The sequence below is a fragment of the Papio anubis genome, chromosome 7 (assembly GCF_008728515.1).
Source record: "Papio anubis isolate 15944 chromosome 7, Panubis1.0, whole genome shotgun sequence".
NCBI classification, from domain to species: domain Eukaryota; kingdom Metazoa; phylum Chordata; class Mammalia; order Primates; family Cercopithecidae; genus Papio; species Papio anubis.
Window position 1 is genome coordinate 114120418 of NC_044982.1, and position 19439 is coordinate 114139856.

Genomic DNA, 19439 nt, shown 5'->3' on the forward strand with positions numbered 1-19439 from the left:
CATGAAGGCATGCTCTTGGCTCCTAGCAGCCCCACATGGGACTTAAAAACAGGGGAAGAGACTAGTGGCCCTGGGGTCATGGCAGAAGGCAGGGGCAGGGAAATAAATTAAAGGGGAAGGGAAATGGAGGGCCTCCAGCCCTGTGTCGGCTGACAGATTGTCAATACACTGTGCCCCGAGCTGGGAGGTGGCTGGGGAACCCTGGAGGAAGCTGGACACCCACAGACCCCCACCCAGTTCTCCAGGACAATCCCTGATTGGACAACGCTGTCTGTCCTGCCCCTCTAGCCTCTCCCTGCCCCCAGAGTACAGCAGGACCTGAATGGAACCTGGACAGACGGGCACATCCAAACTCTCAATGTCTGGCCAAATGGTGCTCGTCGACGTGGGCTCCGTGAGATGAGGTAAATTCTGTGCATCAACTTCCTTCACTCTTGACAGGAGAGTGGCAAGTGGGAAGCTGGGTCCTGCCCATCAGAGGGACCAGCTGGTGGAGGGCTCTGCGCTGGGGGTGCCCCGGGATGAGGTAGGACTTGGTGAGCAGTGAGAGCTGCTGCTGCTGCTGGCGCTGCTGCCGAGGCTCTGGGGAGCAGACCCCGCGATGAGGTGGACCACAGGCTTCTGGGCAAACAGCACACCTTGGTAGGGGGGAGAGAAGCAAGTGTGGGCAGAGGAAGAGCGAAGGGGCGGGCCAGCTCCTTTCAGTAAGTATTCACTGCTGGCCTAGCCCTGTGCCTGACTCCGCTGTAGACACTGCATTAGGGGGTGATGGGAGAAGATCCAAATGCTGTCCTGCCTTGAAGTGCTGATGGGCTGGGGAGGGGGACAGATAGGTTGTCAGAGTAATTTTGCTAAAATGTCATAAATGCTCTGAGACAGGTGTACCCAGGGTACACAAAGAGGAACAGCAAGTCCAGGTGCGGTGGCTCACAACTATAATCCCAGCACTTTGGAACGCTGAGGCGGGAGAATAGCTCAAGGCCAGGAGTTTGAGACCACACTGGGCAATACAGGAAGACCCTTGTCTCTACAGAAAAAAAAAAATTTTTTTTTTTTTTTTTTGAGATGGAGGTTCGCTCTGTCACCCAGGCCAGAGTGCAGTGGCGCGATCTCGGCTCACTGCAAGCTCCACCTCCAGGGTTCACGCCATTCTCCTGCCTCAGCCTCTAGAGTAGCTGGGACTACAGGCACCTGCCACCACACCCGGCTAATTATTTGTATTTTTAGTAGAGACGGGGTTTCACCGTGTTAGCCAGGATGGTCTCGATCTCCTGACCTCGTGATCCGCCGGTCTCAGCCTCCCAAAGTGCTGGGATTACAGGCTTGAGCCACCGCGCCCGACAATGCTGTGCTTAACAAGTGTCAGGTGGGCTTGTTCCCAAGCTCATCCGTAAACCAATGAAATGGGAATGGGAAAGGGACTGCTGTTTTTATGAATACTAAGTTGTTTCTTTCTTTCTTTTTTTTTTTTTTGAGACAAGGTCTTGCTTTGTCACTCAGGCTGGAATGCAGTGGTACAATCATGGCTCACTGCAGCCTCGACCTCCTGGGCTCAAGTGATCCTCCTGCCTCAGCCTCCCAAGTAGCTGGGACCACAGATGTGCACCACTATGCCCGGCTAATTTTTTTTTGTATTTTGTAGATTTGGGATTTTGCTATGTTGCTCAGGTTGATCTTAAACTCCTAGGCTCAAGTAATCCTCTTGCCTTAGCCTCCCAAAGTGCAAAGATTACAGGCATGAGCCACCATGCCCAGTCATGAATACTAAATTAAACCCTTAGAAAGACTCTGTAAAGGTGCGAAATCTACCAACCAACAAAACACTGTTGCCAAATTAGGTTTAGGAAGAGATAACTATAAAAGACTGGGGGGCGGGGACCTTAACAATGTAAGCTGATTCTGCTATACCGGGGTTCCTTTGCCTGTGTCTCAGTCTGCAAAAGGAAGAGAAGAGCTGAACCAGTCAGAGAAAGGCTGTGCATGAGAAGACGGGGGGATTGTGGGACACTGACTGACTGCTTCCATTAACGAGCCAACCACTGGTCTAAAAGGGTTAGGTGAAAGATTTCTGCCAAAGTGGGAGGGACCTACCATCCTGTTAACAATCCACAGTCTCTACGCGTCCAGAGGACCACCTAACCTTTGCAACTCTGAGACCAGGAAAAAGGAAGCCACCGTGGGAGGTGTTCAGACAGAGGGCAAGAGGCAGGGTCAGCCACAGAGCTGCGCTGGGGCTGGCTGCGGCCACGTGGGCCTCCCCCAGAGCTCCAGGGCCTCACCTGCGTAGGTGGTACCATCGATGTCCACGGACATGTTAATGCTCCCAATGCTACTCGTGGTCAGGTTCAGTGCTGCAGCCGAGGCCTCTGCTCTGTCTTCTGCTGGGGACAGGGAGACAGTGGGCCTGGTCAAGCCTTCCATAGCACTCCTGCTGTCCTCTCTGATGCTGCCTGGCCACCCCTGGTCAAAGCCTCACGCTGTCAGAAGGCACCTATGTAACCTTCTCCTGAGTGTAGGGTATGGCAGGAGATCCCAGTCTTGCTAACCTCCTGTTGCTGGCTTTTTCCACTGACACAGTTCATCTCCCCAATTCCCTCTGCTCCCAGAGCAAAGGAATCACAGCAGGCAAGGAGGCCGACCCCAGCCCCACCACTCTGCACTGGTACTTTCCACGTGATGGGCAAACCCTGAGCTACACTACACACCAGGCCCCGGAAATCAGAGATCAACGAGACCCAGACCCAACTTTGAGGACCCACCTTGCCCCTTCTTTCCTTTGACTGAATCCCTCAAAGAGATGAGTCTATGTCCTCAGCCCCTCCCTTCCATGACCACCTGGGCAGCTGGCGTTTGTAGAAGGCTGCAAGTACTGGCACACACGGCCTCTGCCTGGCTCACCCCAGACTCAGAATTCTTCCCAGTGAGCTGTCTTTTCTAACAGCCCTTTGCTTTGTGTAGGAGCAGGGCACCTGGCCCTGGGTGAGCTGTTACCTCTCAGTTTCTTTCTGCTCCCCAGGGGCAATGGGGTAGGGAGGGGCGGCCTGGGAATATGTACAGCTCCCTTCACACCTGGCTCCTTCCCACACATCTCATTCATGTTTGCTTTGAGATAGCATCAGGACCAGAATGGGAAAGAATGTGTGTGAATGGGAAAAGGGGCGTGTGGCTTGGGGAAGAGAATGTGGGGCACTAGAACGATGTGAAGAGGAAGGGAAAGGATGTCAATTATGCTGCCAAACTTGTGTTTCCTCCTTCTCTTTATATTCCTGAGTCCCGCTGTCTAGCCCGGGGCAACCTGGCCCCTCGCTGAGCCTCAGGAACATGGGGTGTCTTCCTCCCCGACCTGCAGAGGGTGCCCTGCTCTTGCCTACATCCAGTGAGGTGCTGGGGTAAAGGCTGGTGGGGAAACGCTGCAGCTCTCTGAAGGCCTTTGGCTCCTCCTCTGTGAATAACTGCTTTTCCCTCTTATTAGAGAACAGAGCACCGCCTGAGGCAACATGTGGTCCCCTCTACTAAACAACCTCAGCTTGGTGAACTGAGATCTCAGTGCCTCTCTTCTGGGGGCCTAGAAGGCAGAACCTGGAGGGGCCTCTTCCAGGTCAGGAGTATGTGCCTCACCACCCCTGCCCCCAGTCTCAGGAGGCGTGAATGGGCGTAGGGTTTCCCAGTAAGGGAAGGCTCTGCCCTGAGCCTGGCTCACCCCTGCCGTTGATCCTAATCTTCATGGGGAGCTGTCGTGCCATGGTGAAAAAGTTGCGCTGGAAGGCCTGCTGCACCAGGCGCTGCTCCTCCTCGGACAGCCTCGACGCCTTCTTCTCAGCAGGCTCCCCTGACTCCAGCCGCTCCCTCAGCTGCTCCAGCGCGGCGGTCCGAGTACCAGCCTGCTGGTTTGCCAAGGTCACGGGCACAGCCAGGCGATTTGGCACAGGCACTGTTGTCACTGGGGCTCCATCACCTGCGAAAGAACTGGAGCTGGACCAATCCACAATTGACCCTCTTGCCCAAAAACCCCAGTCTTGAACACAGGGAAACTGGCATCCCTTCCTCCCTTTCTTCCTTCTCCCCCAGGAGCCCTACTGACCTTTCCTGAGAGTGGTTGCTGGGGATATCCGAGGGCTACTGGTATTGCTGCCACTGCTGGAGCCAAGCCCAAGGATGGGAAAGCGGATCTTGGGTGGGGAGAGGAGGGCAGGGGCCCCGGCAGCAGCAGCAGCAGCAGTAGCCGCAGCAGGTGAGTAGCCAAAGAGGGAGGAGCTGTAGCTGGGCCGCCGGCCCTCCCTGCGGTTGCCATCAATGGCTGCCTGGAGCTCGGCTGGGGAACTCAAGGCTTTCTTCTCACACTCATAGGCATATAGATACTTCATGTACCTGGAGGAAAGGAAGCAAGCAGGAAGAATAATCCAAAACAGCACCAGAGATCACCCAGTTGAGGTTGGTGGATCTCTGGAAGCAGTCTCTGCTGGCCAGGACTCTAGGGCAAAGGATCGCAACCTTGGTGTACTTGGCAGAAAAGTCTGGGACGGCTGGACACTCTGCCCCAGCCTCCTCTAACTGCCACTCAATCCTAAATAGGCTCTGCTTTGAAGGACCATTCATTAGGGGAAATAAATAACATCTTAGTTGGTGTTTCACATTTGTTTTGGTGCTTTTTTAGTGCCCTGGGAAAAATTAGGCCCATGTTTTACAAGGGCTTTCTGGCTTCTTGATCTTATTCAGAGCTGGGCTAGTCAGATAGGAGCAATTCTTCCTATTGTGCATGGGACCTAGACACTGTCATTCTTTGTGTCTTAGGTCCCAAGAAGCAGTTCTCTACCCAGGAACCTCGCCATTCTGGTTGTAGCTACACCATGCTACCTAACTGATGTCAGCTGTACATTGCATACTCTTCACAGAACAACTTCCAGAGTGCTCCAGAAGAACAGACTCCTCTCTGGCCCTCATTCTTCAGTGCTACTATTGGTTTCACCGCTTCCATCACCCATGTAATTAACTCAAATGCTGACAAAACCAGATCACCAATCCAAGGGGGCCTTCCTGCCTGCCTTTCTCTGGGTCCTCTGCCACTGCGTAAGCTGAATGTCAGGTAAGAGAAGCCACTGGGGTGGAGATGCTGTTTGGAAGACAATGTCCTGGAAGGGGCACAGGTCTTAGAGACAGAAGCTCAGGTCTGAATCTCAGCTCTCCCACTTACTGGCTGGTATGGCCTTAGCCAAATTATTTAACCCTGGAGACTTCATTTTTGTAATGTGGAAAATGGGGGCATACCTACTTTACAGGGTTGACTGTCAGGTTTAAATGAAATAGTAAAGTACCAGCACAGAGTAGACACTTGGTAAATGGCGGTTCTCATCACTACTTGGTTTAGTGAGGGATTAATCTCAGAAAGCTTCCCACTGTTTCGGGAATCCACTCATCTTGCTAACTATACAAAGGAATTTCCTTCCTTCCTCTCCTCTAGGTTACAACATCCCCTTTCTTTAGCCTCAGCTTCCTTCCCCCAGGCCCTGGCCACTCACTGGGTCCTGAGGGTGAAGGCGGCGCTGGTGATGGATGTGGGCAGGTTCAGGCCTTTGGTGATCTCCCTCCAGATCTTCTTGTTGATGATCTCCACCAGGCCCCCCTTCTCGGTCACCAGCTTATACAGCATGTACAGGTCTAGGATCTGCTTGGCCATGATGGGGATTCGGTTGATGGGGGTCCCTGTGGTTGTCCGAGAGAAAGAGACAGCGGGATCATCATCAGGCTGAGAAGGATTCCGCGTATGCCCACTTTAACTGAGCTGGAAACAATGCTCATGAATCTGTTTGGAAGTGTAGTTTAACTCAAACTCCCCAAGCCTGAAGACTCAGACTAGCTGTCAGGACAGGTCCAATGCACAGGCTATGTGGGCCTTTGGCAAAGCACTTAGACTCTCTGGTTCTGTTTTGCCGTCTGTAAATAAGAAGGCCAGACTAGATGATTTCAAAGGTGCTTGTTTTTTAGTTTGTGTGTGTGCGTGTTTTTGTTTTGTTAGCAGTATGATTCCAGACTATTCCTAGTGATCTGGCGACTTATCTCTGCAGCTTTCAGACTCCATTTAGAGGCAGCTTCCTCCAGGAAACCTTTCTCTGACTTCCTGAAGGGGAGCCCTGCCTAGTTACCCTCCTGGCAGCGCTCAGTGCTGCTTGTAAGAGTGTGCTCCTTGGCTGGGCGCCGTGGCTCACGCCTGTAATCCCAGCACTTTGGGAGGCCGAGGCGAACAGATCACGAGGTCAGGAGACTGAGACCATCCTGGCTAAGATGGTGAAACCCCATCTCTACTAAAAATACAAAAAAAAATTAGCCTGGCTTGGTGGCAGGCGCCTGTAGTCCCAGCTACTCAGGAGGCTGAGACAAGAGAATGGTGTGAACCCGGGAGGCAGAGCTTGCAGTGAGCTGAGATCGTGCCACTGCACTCCAGCCTGGGCGACAGAGCAAGACTCCATCTTGAAAAAAAAAAAGAGTGTGCTTGTTTGCACATGCCTGCTTTCTCCTCTCCTGCTTGATGGAGAAATGGTTTCTTTCTCGTGTGCCCCGCTATGTCAAAGGAGCTGCTGGACACACCAGTCTCCAGGGGAATGAAAAGCCACTCAATTCTCTCCCCACACCAATCATTCTCCCACTCCCTGGCCTCTGAAAGGGGGAGGGTCAGAGCAGCTTCCGCCCAACGGCCTCGAGGGGAAGTGAGAGGAGCCAGGGACTTGATTAGGAAACCTGGCACCGAGCAGGAAGGGCTACTAATGAGCACCAGGGGACGTGGTAAGGGCGGGGCCAGTTCTTTCACAGCCAGCTGGGATGCTCGTCAGGAGGCGTGATGGATGACTGTCATTTGGCAGCCTCAGGATTAATGATCTGGAGGTCAGAGGGGAGAATTCCACAGGGAAGGGTCACCGTCCGGGGCAGGGTATGAGACTTGTTGCCTTTTGATGGCAAACTCCTTTTACTGTACACAGACTGCTGCTCCTCTGCCTTGCCCCCTCCCATTGCCCCAGTCTCGCTGAGGTCTCACTGGGCTGCCTGGTGGACCCTAAGCCAACCTGAGCAGGGAAGAGCTGTTTGTTTCTGCTCCATGAGCCTCTTTCCCTAAAGGCACAGCAGTTTTCTCAGCTCTGAATGGCAGCCTCAGCAACTCTTTTACAGGATGGTTCAAGCCAGAGAATGAAAAGGAAGCAATGTGGGCATGGATATGTGGGGCTGCTGCGGCAGGACCAGGCCTCTTCTTTTTCTTTTTTTTTTCAAAGATAGGGTCTCACTCTGTTGCCCAGACTGGAGTGCAGTGGTGCAATCATGACTTATTGCAGCCTTAAGCTCCAGCCATCCTCCCACTCAGCCTCCTGAGTAGCTGGGAATACAGGCGCACACCACCACACTCAGGGAATTTAAAAACATTTTCTGTAGAGACAGGATCTTCCTATGTGGCCCAGGCTGGTCTCAAACTCCTAAGCTCAAGCAGTCCTCCTGCCTCAGTCTCCCAAAGCACAAGGACTGCAGCGTGACCCACAGCACCTGGCTTAGGCCTCTTTCCTAAGTGTGGAGAGGGAGTTAGTGACCTTGAAGACCTTTACCTTGACCTGCTGGTCCTTGGAGGGTCAAGGACAAAGGCGTCATGGAATTAGACCCACAGATTCACAGGTAAAATAACAGAGGATTACCGGCATACTCCTAAGACACATAGCTCATGTGCTGGTTGACTTCTCCCAGTGCTGTTCTGGACAGTAAACCTTCCCCCTACCAGAAAGACAAAAGCCTGATGTGGGCCCCCAGCAGGACAGAGCTAACGTCGACCTCCTTTCAGAGGCCTGTCTGCCCAAACACACCCATGGCCTTGAGTCCACACCTTCCAAGGCATTACCTGGAGTGTCTGAGAGGACCACTCCCAAGGTCCCCTCACACAGGGCTCCTAAGCTCACATTTCCAGAAGCTCCTAGGGCATCCTCACACATGTGACCCGTTTACTTCCAAGTCAGAATGTCTGTACTGGGCTCATCTTCATTCCCTTAAACTAGCTCCCTTTCCCCACACCTCATTTCTTCCCAGCAACACTACCACCCTTGGAAGTTAGGCAGGAAGGCAGGAACCTCGTGTCAGCACTGGCTCCTCTCCTCTCCCTATCACCCACTTTCAGGGTGCTAGAAGGCTTCATGATTCGTCCTTGGAGGTACCTCTCAAAGGCATCTTCCTTTTTGGCCTGCAGCCACCATCCTGGTCCAGGCCCTCTCTGGCCCACAATTAGATGCCTGCAGTAGCCTCTTATCCATACGATCAACTTGCACACTGCAGCCAATCTTATTAAAATACTACTTTTACCATATTACTTACTTCCTTGTTTAAAAACCTATGAAAACTCTTATTGCTTACCTAGCCCATCTCACATGTCCAATCGCATGACCCACGTTCCTCAACGCTCCCTTAAAAGATCACATATGAAGTATTCCTGGCATATCTGAGCAACTCACTTGCACTCCAACTCGCTAGGCCTTCTCCCTATTGCCCCCAAAACGCGCTCTTTTCTGCCTCCAGTCAAATCCTCTACAGTGTCCTTCCACATCCACTCCTTCCAGGAAGCATGTTCTCACTACCCCAGTTCATGTGGGTTTCTTCCCTCTCAGAATTTCTATCATGCCCCTGTAAGTTCAGCAAATTGTCCTTCTCTAATTGTTTCACGTCTGTTCATCCGACATCCCTGGCGGACTGTCAACTCTATGAAGGCAGGGGTTGTCTTTCCTTTACCATGCCTACCATGCCTTACAGCGTTTAATAAATTAACCTACCCAGACATGTTTCTCAGAGTCGAAGCAACCAGCCCCATGGTAATTCAATTGAGAATCTTTTTCCAAAGTTTCTTTTTAGAGACAGGGTGTCACTCTGTTATCGAGGCTGGGGTGCAGTCGTGTGATCATAGCTCACTGTGGCTTGAACTCCCGGGCTCAAGCGATCCTCCCATCTCAACCTCCTGAGGAACTGGGACTACAGGGGCACACCACTATGCCTGGCTAATCTTTAAATTTTTTTGTAGAGACAGGGTCTCACTATGTTGCCCAGGCTAGCCTCGAACATCTGGTCTCAAGGAATCCTCCCACCTTGCCTCCTGAGTAGCTGGGATCTACAAGCTCCACTCACTGCACCCAGCTCTCAACTGGGAATCTTTTTTTTTTTTTGAGTCGGAGTCTCACTCTGTTGCCCAGGCTAGAGTGCGGTGGCAAGATCTTGTCCCACTGCAACCTCCGCCTCCCAGGTTCAAGTGATTTTCGGCTAATTTTTGTATTTTTAGTAGAGACGGGGTTTCACCATGTTGGCCAGGCTGGTCTCGAACTCCTGACCTTGGGTGATCCACCCGCCTCGGCCTCCCAAAGTGCTGGGATTATAGGCGTGAGCCACCGTGCCCAGCCTCAACTAGGAATCTTAAACACACTTCCCACACGCCTGTGACGTGCCTGCTGGGACCCTCACAATTGAGGCCAAAGGGGAAAACAGGTGTCTAAGAGCAGGCAGTGACCAGGTGTGTGACAAGCATAAGACAGATGTGGCGAGTGTTGAACCAGCATGGCAGGGCTTGCCCAGCTGAGGAAGTCTGTTCTACAGGTCACCTTGGACAGCTAGCTTTGAAACTCCATCTGCAAACAGCTTTCAGAGTTTGCACTATTTTCTTTTGAATCTTTTTTTTTTTTTTTTTTTTTGAGATGGAGTCTCACTCTGTTGCCCAGGCTTGAGTGTAGTGGTGTGATCACAGCTCAGTGTAGCCTCAAAACCCCGGGCTCAGGTGATCCTCCCACCTCAGCCTCCTAAGTAGCTAGGACCATAGGTGCACACCATCTAGCTCAGCCCAGTTAATTTATTTTGTTTTTTATTTGTTTTTATCTTTTGAGACTGAGTCTTGCTCTTTTCCCCAGGCTGGTGTGCAGTGGGGTGATCCCAGCTCACTGCAACCTCCACCTCCTGGGTTCAAGTGATTCTCCTGTCTCAGCCTCCCGAGTAGCTGGGATTACAGGTGAGTGCCACCACACCTGGCTATTTTTAATAATTTTAGTAGAGATGGGGTTTCACTATGTTGGCCAGGCTGGTCTCGAACTCCTGACCTCAAGTCATCCGCCAGCCTCAGCCTCCCAAAGTGCTGGGATTACAGGCGTATTTTTATTTTTTGTAGAGGTGGGGTCTCACTATGTTGCCCAGGCTGGTCTCAAACTCCTGGACTCAAGCAATCCTCCCACTTCAGCCTCCCAAAGTGTTGGGATGACAGGCGTAAGCCACTGCACCCAGCTGAGATTTTCTAGTGTGGTTCGAACCGCCTCTGAAGGCAACTCCCCAGAGAGGAATTACAAATTCATTTTGAGTAGTCAATGGATTAACTGCCTGGCTATTTGAGATGGCATCTTTGAAGGACAACATTGTTATAGATGTAGAAATTTCATTAAAAATTAGCCTCTTTATAGTCAAACACAAAGTGACTGTATTATATTAGACTGAGAGCTGCTTAGGGCAAGGGGGACACTGGCAGATACAGAACCTGAGGAGACAAGAAAGGGTCACAGTGGTGTCTGAAGTCAAGGTTGTAACCTAACTAATCAGTGACCTCTTCCCAGAGGGGAAAATGGACTCTTGTGGGAACTGTCATCACACCACAGAGAAACCGCAGGTAAGAGGCGCACTGGAAGCCGTGGTGGTGGCCCCTGCACCCTACCGTGTGGCCCAGCCCCACCCGCGGCATACTTCGGAAGCTGCTGTTTTCCTCACTCCACAGTGGACTCTCCTCACATAAGCCCCCATGCCCTGCTCAGGCACCCTGGTTCTGGAGATCAAGCTGATAAGGAGATTGGGAACATTCTTCCCTGTGGTTGGCCCTCTGTTAAACTGTTAAAGTGGCTCCCAGTGCAGGCTGGCCACTTGGTGCCATCAGAAACAAAGCGGAGGCTATGCCGAAGGCTCTCTCTAGATGACGCTGGGGCTTTCTCCCATCGGATAATCCAGACACAAAAGCCTGCTGTGTCTTTGATTCCTCTAACAACTGAGAGAGGCAGAATCTGCAGGGTGGTCTCAGCAGTTTGCTTTGTGCTTAATGGACCTGGTAGCCATTTCTCTTGTCCAAAGTTAATTCTACTATGAAGAAAGAAGGCCTTTAAGCTAAGTTTACCTGCTGAACAAGAACCAATAGGCAATTGACAGACTCAGGCCTCAGTTTCTGCAAATGTGAAGCGAGGAATTTGGACTAGATGATTTTCAGTTCTAAAGTCTATCAATAAAAAATTAAAACAAAATTCTGCTGATGTACCTTCAAGCCAGCAACATACAAATTGATAAACAAACAAAAACTGGTAGTTGTGATTATTACCAAAGGGAGAATGACTTGGTTTTAGGAACCTGCCTGAATGACAGAGTAATGTTGTCAAATGGCCTTGATACAGACGGTTTGAGATTTTCTCTGTGAAGGGCCCCTGGATTAAGACCAGATTTGTGAAGTTCACATCCACAAGCAATGGCTCCTTTCCCAGCCTTTGTGGGAGGGAGCAAGGGGCTCTGGCCTGCTCTCTGGACGGTTTTCTATCTTCCTCTAAGGAAGCTCTTCACCTGAGAGAGACAGGCTTCTGTCCACGATAAATGCAAAAGCAACCCGCAGAGCACTGGGAAGGAGGCAAACACCCATTGAAGAGAGTTCTTTGTGGGTCGCTGGTGTTGGCCCTACAGGAGACCAAATCTCCACCCCCATCATGCCTCCCAGAAGAGGGTAAGCACCTGATGGGGAAGCCTGTGGACTGTCAGTCACTGCTATCAAAGCAGGAGCTAGGATTGAGGGTAATTAATCATGCTCTCTCTGACAGGAATCCAGGGCCTTATCTGCACCCCAAGAAGTGCCGCTGGTCTCCAGTTCCCTCCTCAATAAAGGAGACTGACAGTTGCAACAAAGAGGCCCCTTATCAGATTTCAGCCAGGGAGCCTGCAGCCCGAGGGAGGGACGGATGTAAAAGGCTTTTATGAGGGCCATGGACCCAGTGAAGCTGGCGGAACTCCTGGGGCTTTAACCCTTGTTGGTGGGAATGCCGCTGGGCGCTGGCACTAGCAGACCACAGCTGTGATCAGCAGCTTCCAGTGCAGATGTGGCCAAACAAAAGCTGCTCCCTGGTACTTTGTTTTCCTTCCTGCCGCTCAGACAACCAAGACAACCTGAGCTGGGGATAGGGGTGAGGGCAGAAGAAAAGATGGCCTCTTCTTGCTTTGGAGACAAAGATGAGAGATGGTAAGAGTGTTGAAGGGAAAGTCACTTCCTCCCCATTGCAGAGAATGGGCCGGTTCCAGGGAAGTCCAGAAGCAAACAGGGGCAGGGACCCCAGACAGACTCATATGGCTGCCTTCCTGCCCACTGTGCGGGGTGAGGGCCCAGGACCCAGGGTATGGCCCTGCCAGGGACCCTCACTGCTTTTTCCTGGCTTTGAGAAAGATCATTAATCATTTCCATAGCCTGACTGTCAAAGAGAGCTGACCAGAGAGCCTGGAGAAGTTAAAATCTGTGTTAAGCAGGGAATATGTGCAGGCAGGCAGGCTTCCTGAACATTCCTCTGCATCTTCATTCTTGCCCTGCTCCAGGCCTGCTCCAGGCCTGCTCCCCAGAAGCCAGTAGAGAAATGACTGCTGATTTTCCCCCATGACTTGTTCATATAGAGAATATCACAGCAGATACTGGCGACTACTAGAGGGGACAAGGGCTGAAAAACTACCTATTGGGTACTATGCACACTACCTGGGTGACGGGATCAATCATACCCCAAACCCCGGTGCCATGCAATATATCCATGTAACAAACCTGCACATGTACCCCTTGAACCTCTAACAAAAGTTGTAATAGGAAAGGAAAAGGGAAAGGGAAAGGAAAAGGAAAGGTCTCCCGCTGGGAAACCAGGCAGCAGTGTCTGGCAGTCGGCCATGCAGCTTGTAGTTGCCCTGTTCCACAAGACAGGGCAGAGGCAAGGATGTGCCAATATGCTAGTATGGACTGACAAGAATCCTTAAGCCTTCCACCTCCAGTTGCCCACTGAGTGGGTCTAACTTACATACAGTATAGTATAGTGCATTAACCTTAAACATACAGCTCGCTAGATGTGTACTTCCAAATACACCTCTGCAACCATCCCTTACATCAAAACATAGAACTTTTTTTTTTTTTTGAGACAGAGTCTCAACTCTGTTGCCCAGGTTGGAGTACAGTGGTGTGATCTGGGCTCACTGCAACCTACATCTCCTGGGTTCAAGTGATTCTCCTGCTTCAGCCTTCCAAGTGGCTGGGATTACAGGCGCTTGCCACCATGCCTGGCTAATTTTTGCATTTTTAGTAGAGATGGGATTTCACCATCTTGGCCAGGCTGGTCTCGAACTCCTCACCACAGGTGATCCGCCTGCCTCAGCCTCCCAAAGTGGTGGGATTACAGACGTGAGCTACCACGCCCGGCCAAAATACAGAACATGTCCAGCACCCCTAGAAAACTCTCTCATGACTCTTTCCAATCAGTATCCATCCCTCCACCCTACCCACTCTGGAAATAAACTGCTATTCTGACATATATTTTTTTGAACTTTATATAAATGGACTCATATAGTATATATTCTGTGTCTGGCTTCTTTTGTTCCATATCAGGTCTGAGAGTCATCCTAGTGGTGTATAGCAGTAGTTCATAACTTTTTTTTTTTTTTTTTGAGACGGAGTCTCACTCTGTAGCCCAGACTAGAGTGCAGTGACATGATCTCGCCTCACTGCAGCCTCTGTCTCCCAGGCTCAAGCAATCCTCTCACCTCAGCCTCCCAAGTAGCTGGGACTACAGCAGGTGCCACCACATCTGGCTTTTTTTTTTTTTTTTGGTAGAGATGGGGTTTCACCATGTTGCCTAGGCTGCTCTTGAACTTCTGAGCTGAAGTGATCCGCCTGCCTCACCCTCCCAAAGTGCTGTGAGTACAGGTGTGAGCCACTGCACCCGGCTAGTTCACAACTTTCTACTGCTGTGTAGTGTTCTAGTATGTGACTATGCTACATTTATCTATCCATTCTACTACTGATGGACATTGGAATTCTTTCCAGTTTTTGGCTATAATGAATGGAGCTGCTATGAATATGCTTGCCTGTATCTTTCAGTGAACACAAGCACTCATTTCTGTTGGGAATATACCCAGGAGTGCAACTGCTGGGTAACAAGGTCCAGGTATGTTTAGTTTTAGCAAACACTACCAAACAGACTTCCAAAGTAGATGTATCCCTTTACACTCCCAGCTGTAACGCATGGGAGAGCTGGTTGTTTTACAACCTTGGAGGCTAATTTTAAACTCATTACCTTTTTTGCTACTCCAGCTTCGACTAATCTCTTTAGGTGAAGTTCAACAGTAAATGTAATATTGTATTCTGCTATGCCTAATAATAAGATTATGGTGGCTGGGCGCAGTGGCTCACGCCTATAATCACAGCACTTTGGGAGGCCGAGGTGGGCAGATCACCTGAGGTCAGGAGTTTGAGACCAGCCTGGCCAGCATGGTGAAACCCCATCTCTACTAAAAATACAAAAATTAGCTGGGTGTGGTGGCAGGCGTCTGTAATCCCAGCTACTCGGGAGGCTGAGGCAGGAGAATCGCTTGAACCCAGGAGGAGGAGGTTACAGTGAGCCGAGATCGCATCATTGCGTTCCAGCCTGGGCAACAGAGCGAGACTCTGTCTCAAAACAAACAAAGAAACAAAAAAAAGATTATGGCTATGACAACTGCATTCAGAGAAACTGGCCAATGAGTCCGAAGGAGGTGGACTGCGGGGTCTTCCCTGCTTTGCCTGCCACTGGGCAGATCTGGCTGGCATCTCCAGGAGGGGAGTGGAAGGCTGGCTGGGCTGGGGCACACCTCATGGGCCTTCTGGCCTGAGCAGTGCATGGCTGTCTGAGTTTCCAGTGCTGTCCGTGCCACTAGTCTCTCAAGACACAGCAGAACTTCCCCATGGTGTAAGTAGGCCAAACACTCACTGTAATCTTTCCCTATACCAACTCTTAGATGATTTACTGAATACTGGCTCACTTTGGGACAAAAGAGGCAAAACTATCAAATAACTCAATTTTCCCGTGTGTTAGAAATACCAATAAAAGATTTTGAAGGGGAAGAGGCTGAATTTAATGACAAAAGCAGGCTATTCAAATTAATTGTGACTTTCTAAAACCAGATTCCCTTTCTATGTTTGTGGATAATGGGGTATTTATAGAGTATTATAAGGACTATTAAAAATGGAAAAAAACTATATATTTTTAACAGCAGCTGGGTCACTCAGAGAGAGAAAAAGATCTGGCCTCAGACAAAGGGCTAATCCAGACACTTAAAGATTTGCATTTTAGATTTTCATTTGGGGATAAAGTTAGAAAATGAAGCCCCAAAGCCTATTTCATCTGAAAAAGACAACATATTTTCATCTACCAGGAAGGTTGTCTAGGACACAGACCATTTACGGCAAGATACAAAGAATATACAAGAAATTGCCGCCACCAAAAGGCAAAGCAATATATGTCATGAACATTTCCTTCCCTGAGATGGATAGATAAGCACACAACAGAAGGAAAAACACTCAAGTTGCACTTTGAAGCATACTAAGCCCTTTTCCCACAGTAAATTCTTTGTATATTCTGAAGATCCAACAATCCATTTGGGAAAACCAAGGTCAGTTTGCAGCCTTGAACAGAACTGATGGGGGCAGGAGGGCAGGTCTACAAGTGAGAGTTTGACAAAACTTGTCTTCCATGTAGCCAGGCAGTTCCTTAGCCTGGTGTGCCCAGATGGGGCAGGGGCAGGAAAAGAGAGCCTTGCTTGAGGGCATTCTGGGCACCTCCTGTGTCCCCCAACCCCTATCCCATCCTGCCTTGACAGATGGCAGCCTCTGTGCCACTCCGAGTTGTCACATCTGCCCCTCCCTATTTCTCTGAGAAACAGCCCTGATCCTGAGATGAAGACCCATCTTGCACATCAGGTTCTTCCCTGTGTTCATCAGCTAGATGCTCAAAAGCACTACTGGACGGTGGCCTGTGGAGGCAGGCCAGCACCCTCTTGGGGGCAGTGAATGCTGCAGAAGACACAATCCTTGCCTGCTGCCCCAAAGGGGAGTGATGGGGTTGCTGGCTCTAGGGAACAAGTTCCTCAAAGATAAGGCAGGAGAAGCAAAGTACACTGGCTTTGGAGTTAGGAGACTGCATGCTAAGTCTGCTCTGTGGCCTTAGGTGAGTCACTTAACCTTGGTCTGCTTCTTCAGGGTTACAGGTGATAACCTTTGCTCTCTCTACTTCACAGAGCTGGAGCTGAGGGGAGCAGGAGATCAGATAATGGGTTGAAAGGGTTCTGAAATGTGTATAGTATAATAAAGATGCAAGTAACATTAAAATCACCATTATCGTCATCATCATCCTGACTCTTTAATGAAACCACACTTTTGTTTCACTTCCTAGGGAATAAGAGAACAAGCTTTTCTTCCTCACTGATGAAGGAAAAATGAAATTGTTTATAATAGCCTTTGCTTACTAGACTTAGAAATTAGTCCCTCCCCTTCGGCACTGAAAGACTAAATGGAAAATCTATGAGGGAATGGTATTTCAGAAACTACCCACAGGGAGTTAAATTAGCCAGACAATTTTATTTAGAACTGTTTTGGCTTTACGTTTGACAAAGAAACACGTTTTTTGTTTGTTTTTTTTGACAGTCTCATTCTGTTGCCCAGGCTGTGGTGCGATCTTGGCTCACCTCTGCCCCCCAGGTTCAAGCGATTCTCCTGCCTCAGCCTCCCGAGTAGCTGGAATTGCAGGCATGTGCCACCATGCCAGGCTAATTTTTGTATTTTTAGTAGAGATGGTGTTTCACCATGGTGGCCAGGCTAGTCTCAAACCCCTGGCCTCAAGTGATCCGCCTGCCTTGGCCTCCCAAAGTGCTGGGATTACAGGCGTGAGCCAATGCGTCCAGCCGAAACGTATGTATCTTTTGCACACACAAGGCAAAAGATGAGCCAAAAGGGGCATCACAGTTCTAAAACCTAACTAATCTTTTCTAGAGAAATACTCTGGTGGGAGTAGGGTGGTGGGGGACAATCAAGGGCAACGTGCTTAACTGAATTTGGCTTCAGTCAGCAAAAGAGGAAATACATTACACAGCAAGGACAGGAGAGAAGCATTTGGTCTCGGAGATTCCTGGTGTCGTTTCACATAATTACTTTGATAGAAAACTGCTAAAGGGGCTTTTCTTCTTTTGATTTTTGTTCATCAAGGGTAGCTCAATAGACACAATCATGGACACACAATACAGACAATAGAAACTTCCAAGACAACTTTAATTGAACCCTCTCATTCTATAGATAAGGAAACTGTGGCCGCCAGAGTGGGGAGGATGTGCTCAAGATTAGGAGAACCAAGGGATGTTAGCCCTGGCTTTGCAATATCAGTCCAGAGCTCTTTCCACCTCCACAGGGCACACTGCCTCATGCGACTCCATTCTTCTCAGGCTCCTTTATGGGCAGGCTGCTCTGCTGTTCAGGGAGGGGAGGGGGTCGCCAGGGTGTAAGTCACCCTGGTCTTGCCTAGAAACCAAGGTGCTGAGGGCTGAAAGGCCCATCTGTTGCAGTCAATTCGCCCAAACATGTTAACAAGCGAGAGACACAGCACAAACCAGCAGTTATGGCCTGTCCCTGTCTCCCACTGGACAGCCGTTTTATCACCTGCAGCTGCGGACATTTGGGGCGGCCTGCTGTGTGCTGCCTCCCTCAGAGCTGTCTGCTTCCTCTGTGGGCACAGCCTGCTGTGTCAAAGCTGCCGGTCCCTCTCACAGCCCAGTTGGGTGTCTCCAGGCCTTTAAAACTCAGGCTATTTTCTTTCTTCTCTTTCTTCCTTCCATTTCCCTTTCCCTCTTTTTTTTTTTTTTGAGACAAGTTCTCACTGTTGCCCAGGCTGGAGTGCAATGGTATGAGCTCAGCTCACTGTAGCCTTGACCTTCCAAGCTCAAGTGATCCTCCCACCTCAGCCTCCAAAGTAGCTGAGATTACAGGCGTGTGCCACCACACTCAGCTAATAAAAAAAAAAAAAAAAAAGTTTTTGTGTAGAGACAGGGTCTCACTATGCTGTCCAGGCTAACTCAGGCTATTTCCAATGACTCCTGTGATATCTATTGCTTATCTTTCATATTAGCTATGGAGGCCAAGTCCCTGAACTGCTGCCGAGGTCTATGAGGCTTTTCCTTGGTCCCAGCTAACAAGATCTGCCTCCTGTGTCCCCCAGACACTCCACAAGTGACAAGTCACAAATGTCTAAGGGCCCTTGGTCTCACCATTCTGTTAAGAACAAAGACAGCCGGGCTCGATGGCTCACGCCTGTAATCCTAACACTTTGAGAGGCTGAGGCGGGTGGATTACCTGAGGTCAGGAGCTCAAGACCAGCCTGGTCAACATGGTGAAATCCTGTCTCTACTAAAAATACAAAAAAATTAGCCAGGTGCAATGGTGTGCACCTGTAATCCCAGCAACTTGGGAGGCTGAGGCAGGAGAATCACTTGAACCTGGGAGGCAGAGGTTGCAGTGAGCTGAGATGGTGCCACTGCATTCCAACCTGGGCTGCAGAGGAAGACTTCGTTAAGAAAAGAAAAAAAAAAAAAAAAAAAAAAAGACAGGCCAGGTGTGGTGGCTCACGTCTGTAATTCCAGCACTTGGGAGGCTGAGGCACGAGAATCACTTGAACCCGGGCTGGGGAGGTTGTGGTAAGCCAAGATTGACCACTGAACTCCAGACTGGGACTCTGTCTCAAAAGAAGGAACAAAGACAGCAAGCTTCACATGATTAAAAGTGTAATCTGAAGCCCAGAACAGTGTGGTGGTTCATGCTTGTAATCCCAGCACTTTGGGAGGCCAAGGCAGTTGCATCACTTGAGCCCAGGAGTTCGATACCAGCCTGGGCAACACAAGGGCCTCGTCTCCACATTAAAAAACAAAAACAAAACACAGAAAAATTAGCTGAGTGTGGTGGCGCACACCTCTCGGCCCAGATTCTCAGGGGGCTGAGGTGGGAGGATCACCTGAGCCTGGGGAGGTCAAGGGTGCGGTGAGCCATGATTGTGCCACTATACTCCAGCTTGGGCAACAGAGTGAGACCCTATCTCAAAAATAAATAAGATAATTAATTAAAATAAAGGTGCAATCTGTTCCCACCCCTCTTTTAAAATTTTCTTTTTTTTTTTTCTGAGATGGAGTTTTGCTCTTGTTGCCCAGGCTGGAGTACAGTGGTGCGATCTCGGTTCACTGCAACCTCTGCTTCCCGGATTCAAGTGATTCTCCTGACTCAGCCTCCCAAGTAGCTGGAATTACATCTTCTTCTTCTTTTTTCTTTTTTTTTTAATTATAGGTATGGGGTCAGACTGGGCGCGGTGGCTCATGCCTGTAATCCCACCAGCACT

The 19439-nt window shown here is 50.0% G+C and overlaps 1 protein-coding gene across 2 annotated transcripts in view; it reads right to left on the reverse strand.

Annotated features, from left to right (window-relative positions):
* The window catches only part of ARID3B (AT-rich interaction domain 3B), a 59289-nt gene continuing 39850 nt past the window's right edge, over positions 1-19439 (reverse strand). Inside the window, exons 5-9 of one of the 2 annotated variants that reach the window (XM_009210630.2) lie at positions 5517-5700; positions 4082-4368; positions 3701-3955; positions 2280-2378; positions 1-638 (exon numbers count right to left, since the gene is read on the reverse strand). In XM_009210630.2, coding sequence (XP_009208894.2) covers positions 475-638; positions 2280-2378; positions 3701-3955; positions 4082-4368; positions 5517-5700 — 989 coding nt within the window. In that variant the 3' untranslated portion in view covers positions 1-474. Of the gene's footprint in view, positions 639-2279; positions 2382-3700; positions 3956-4081; positions 4369-5516; positions 5701-19439 lie in introns of both variants that reach the window. The other variant, XM_003901200.3, reaches the window with a different exon arrangement.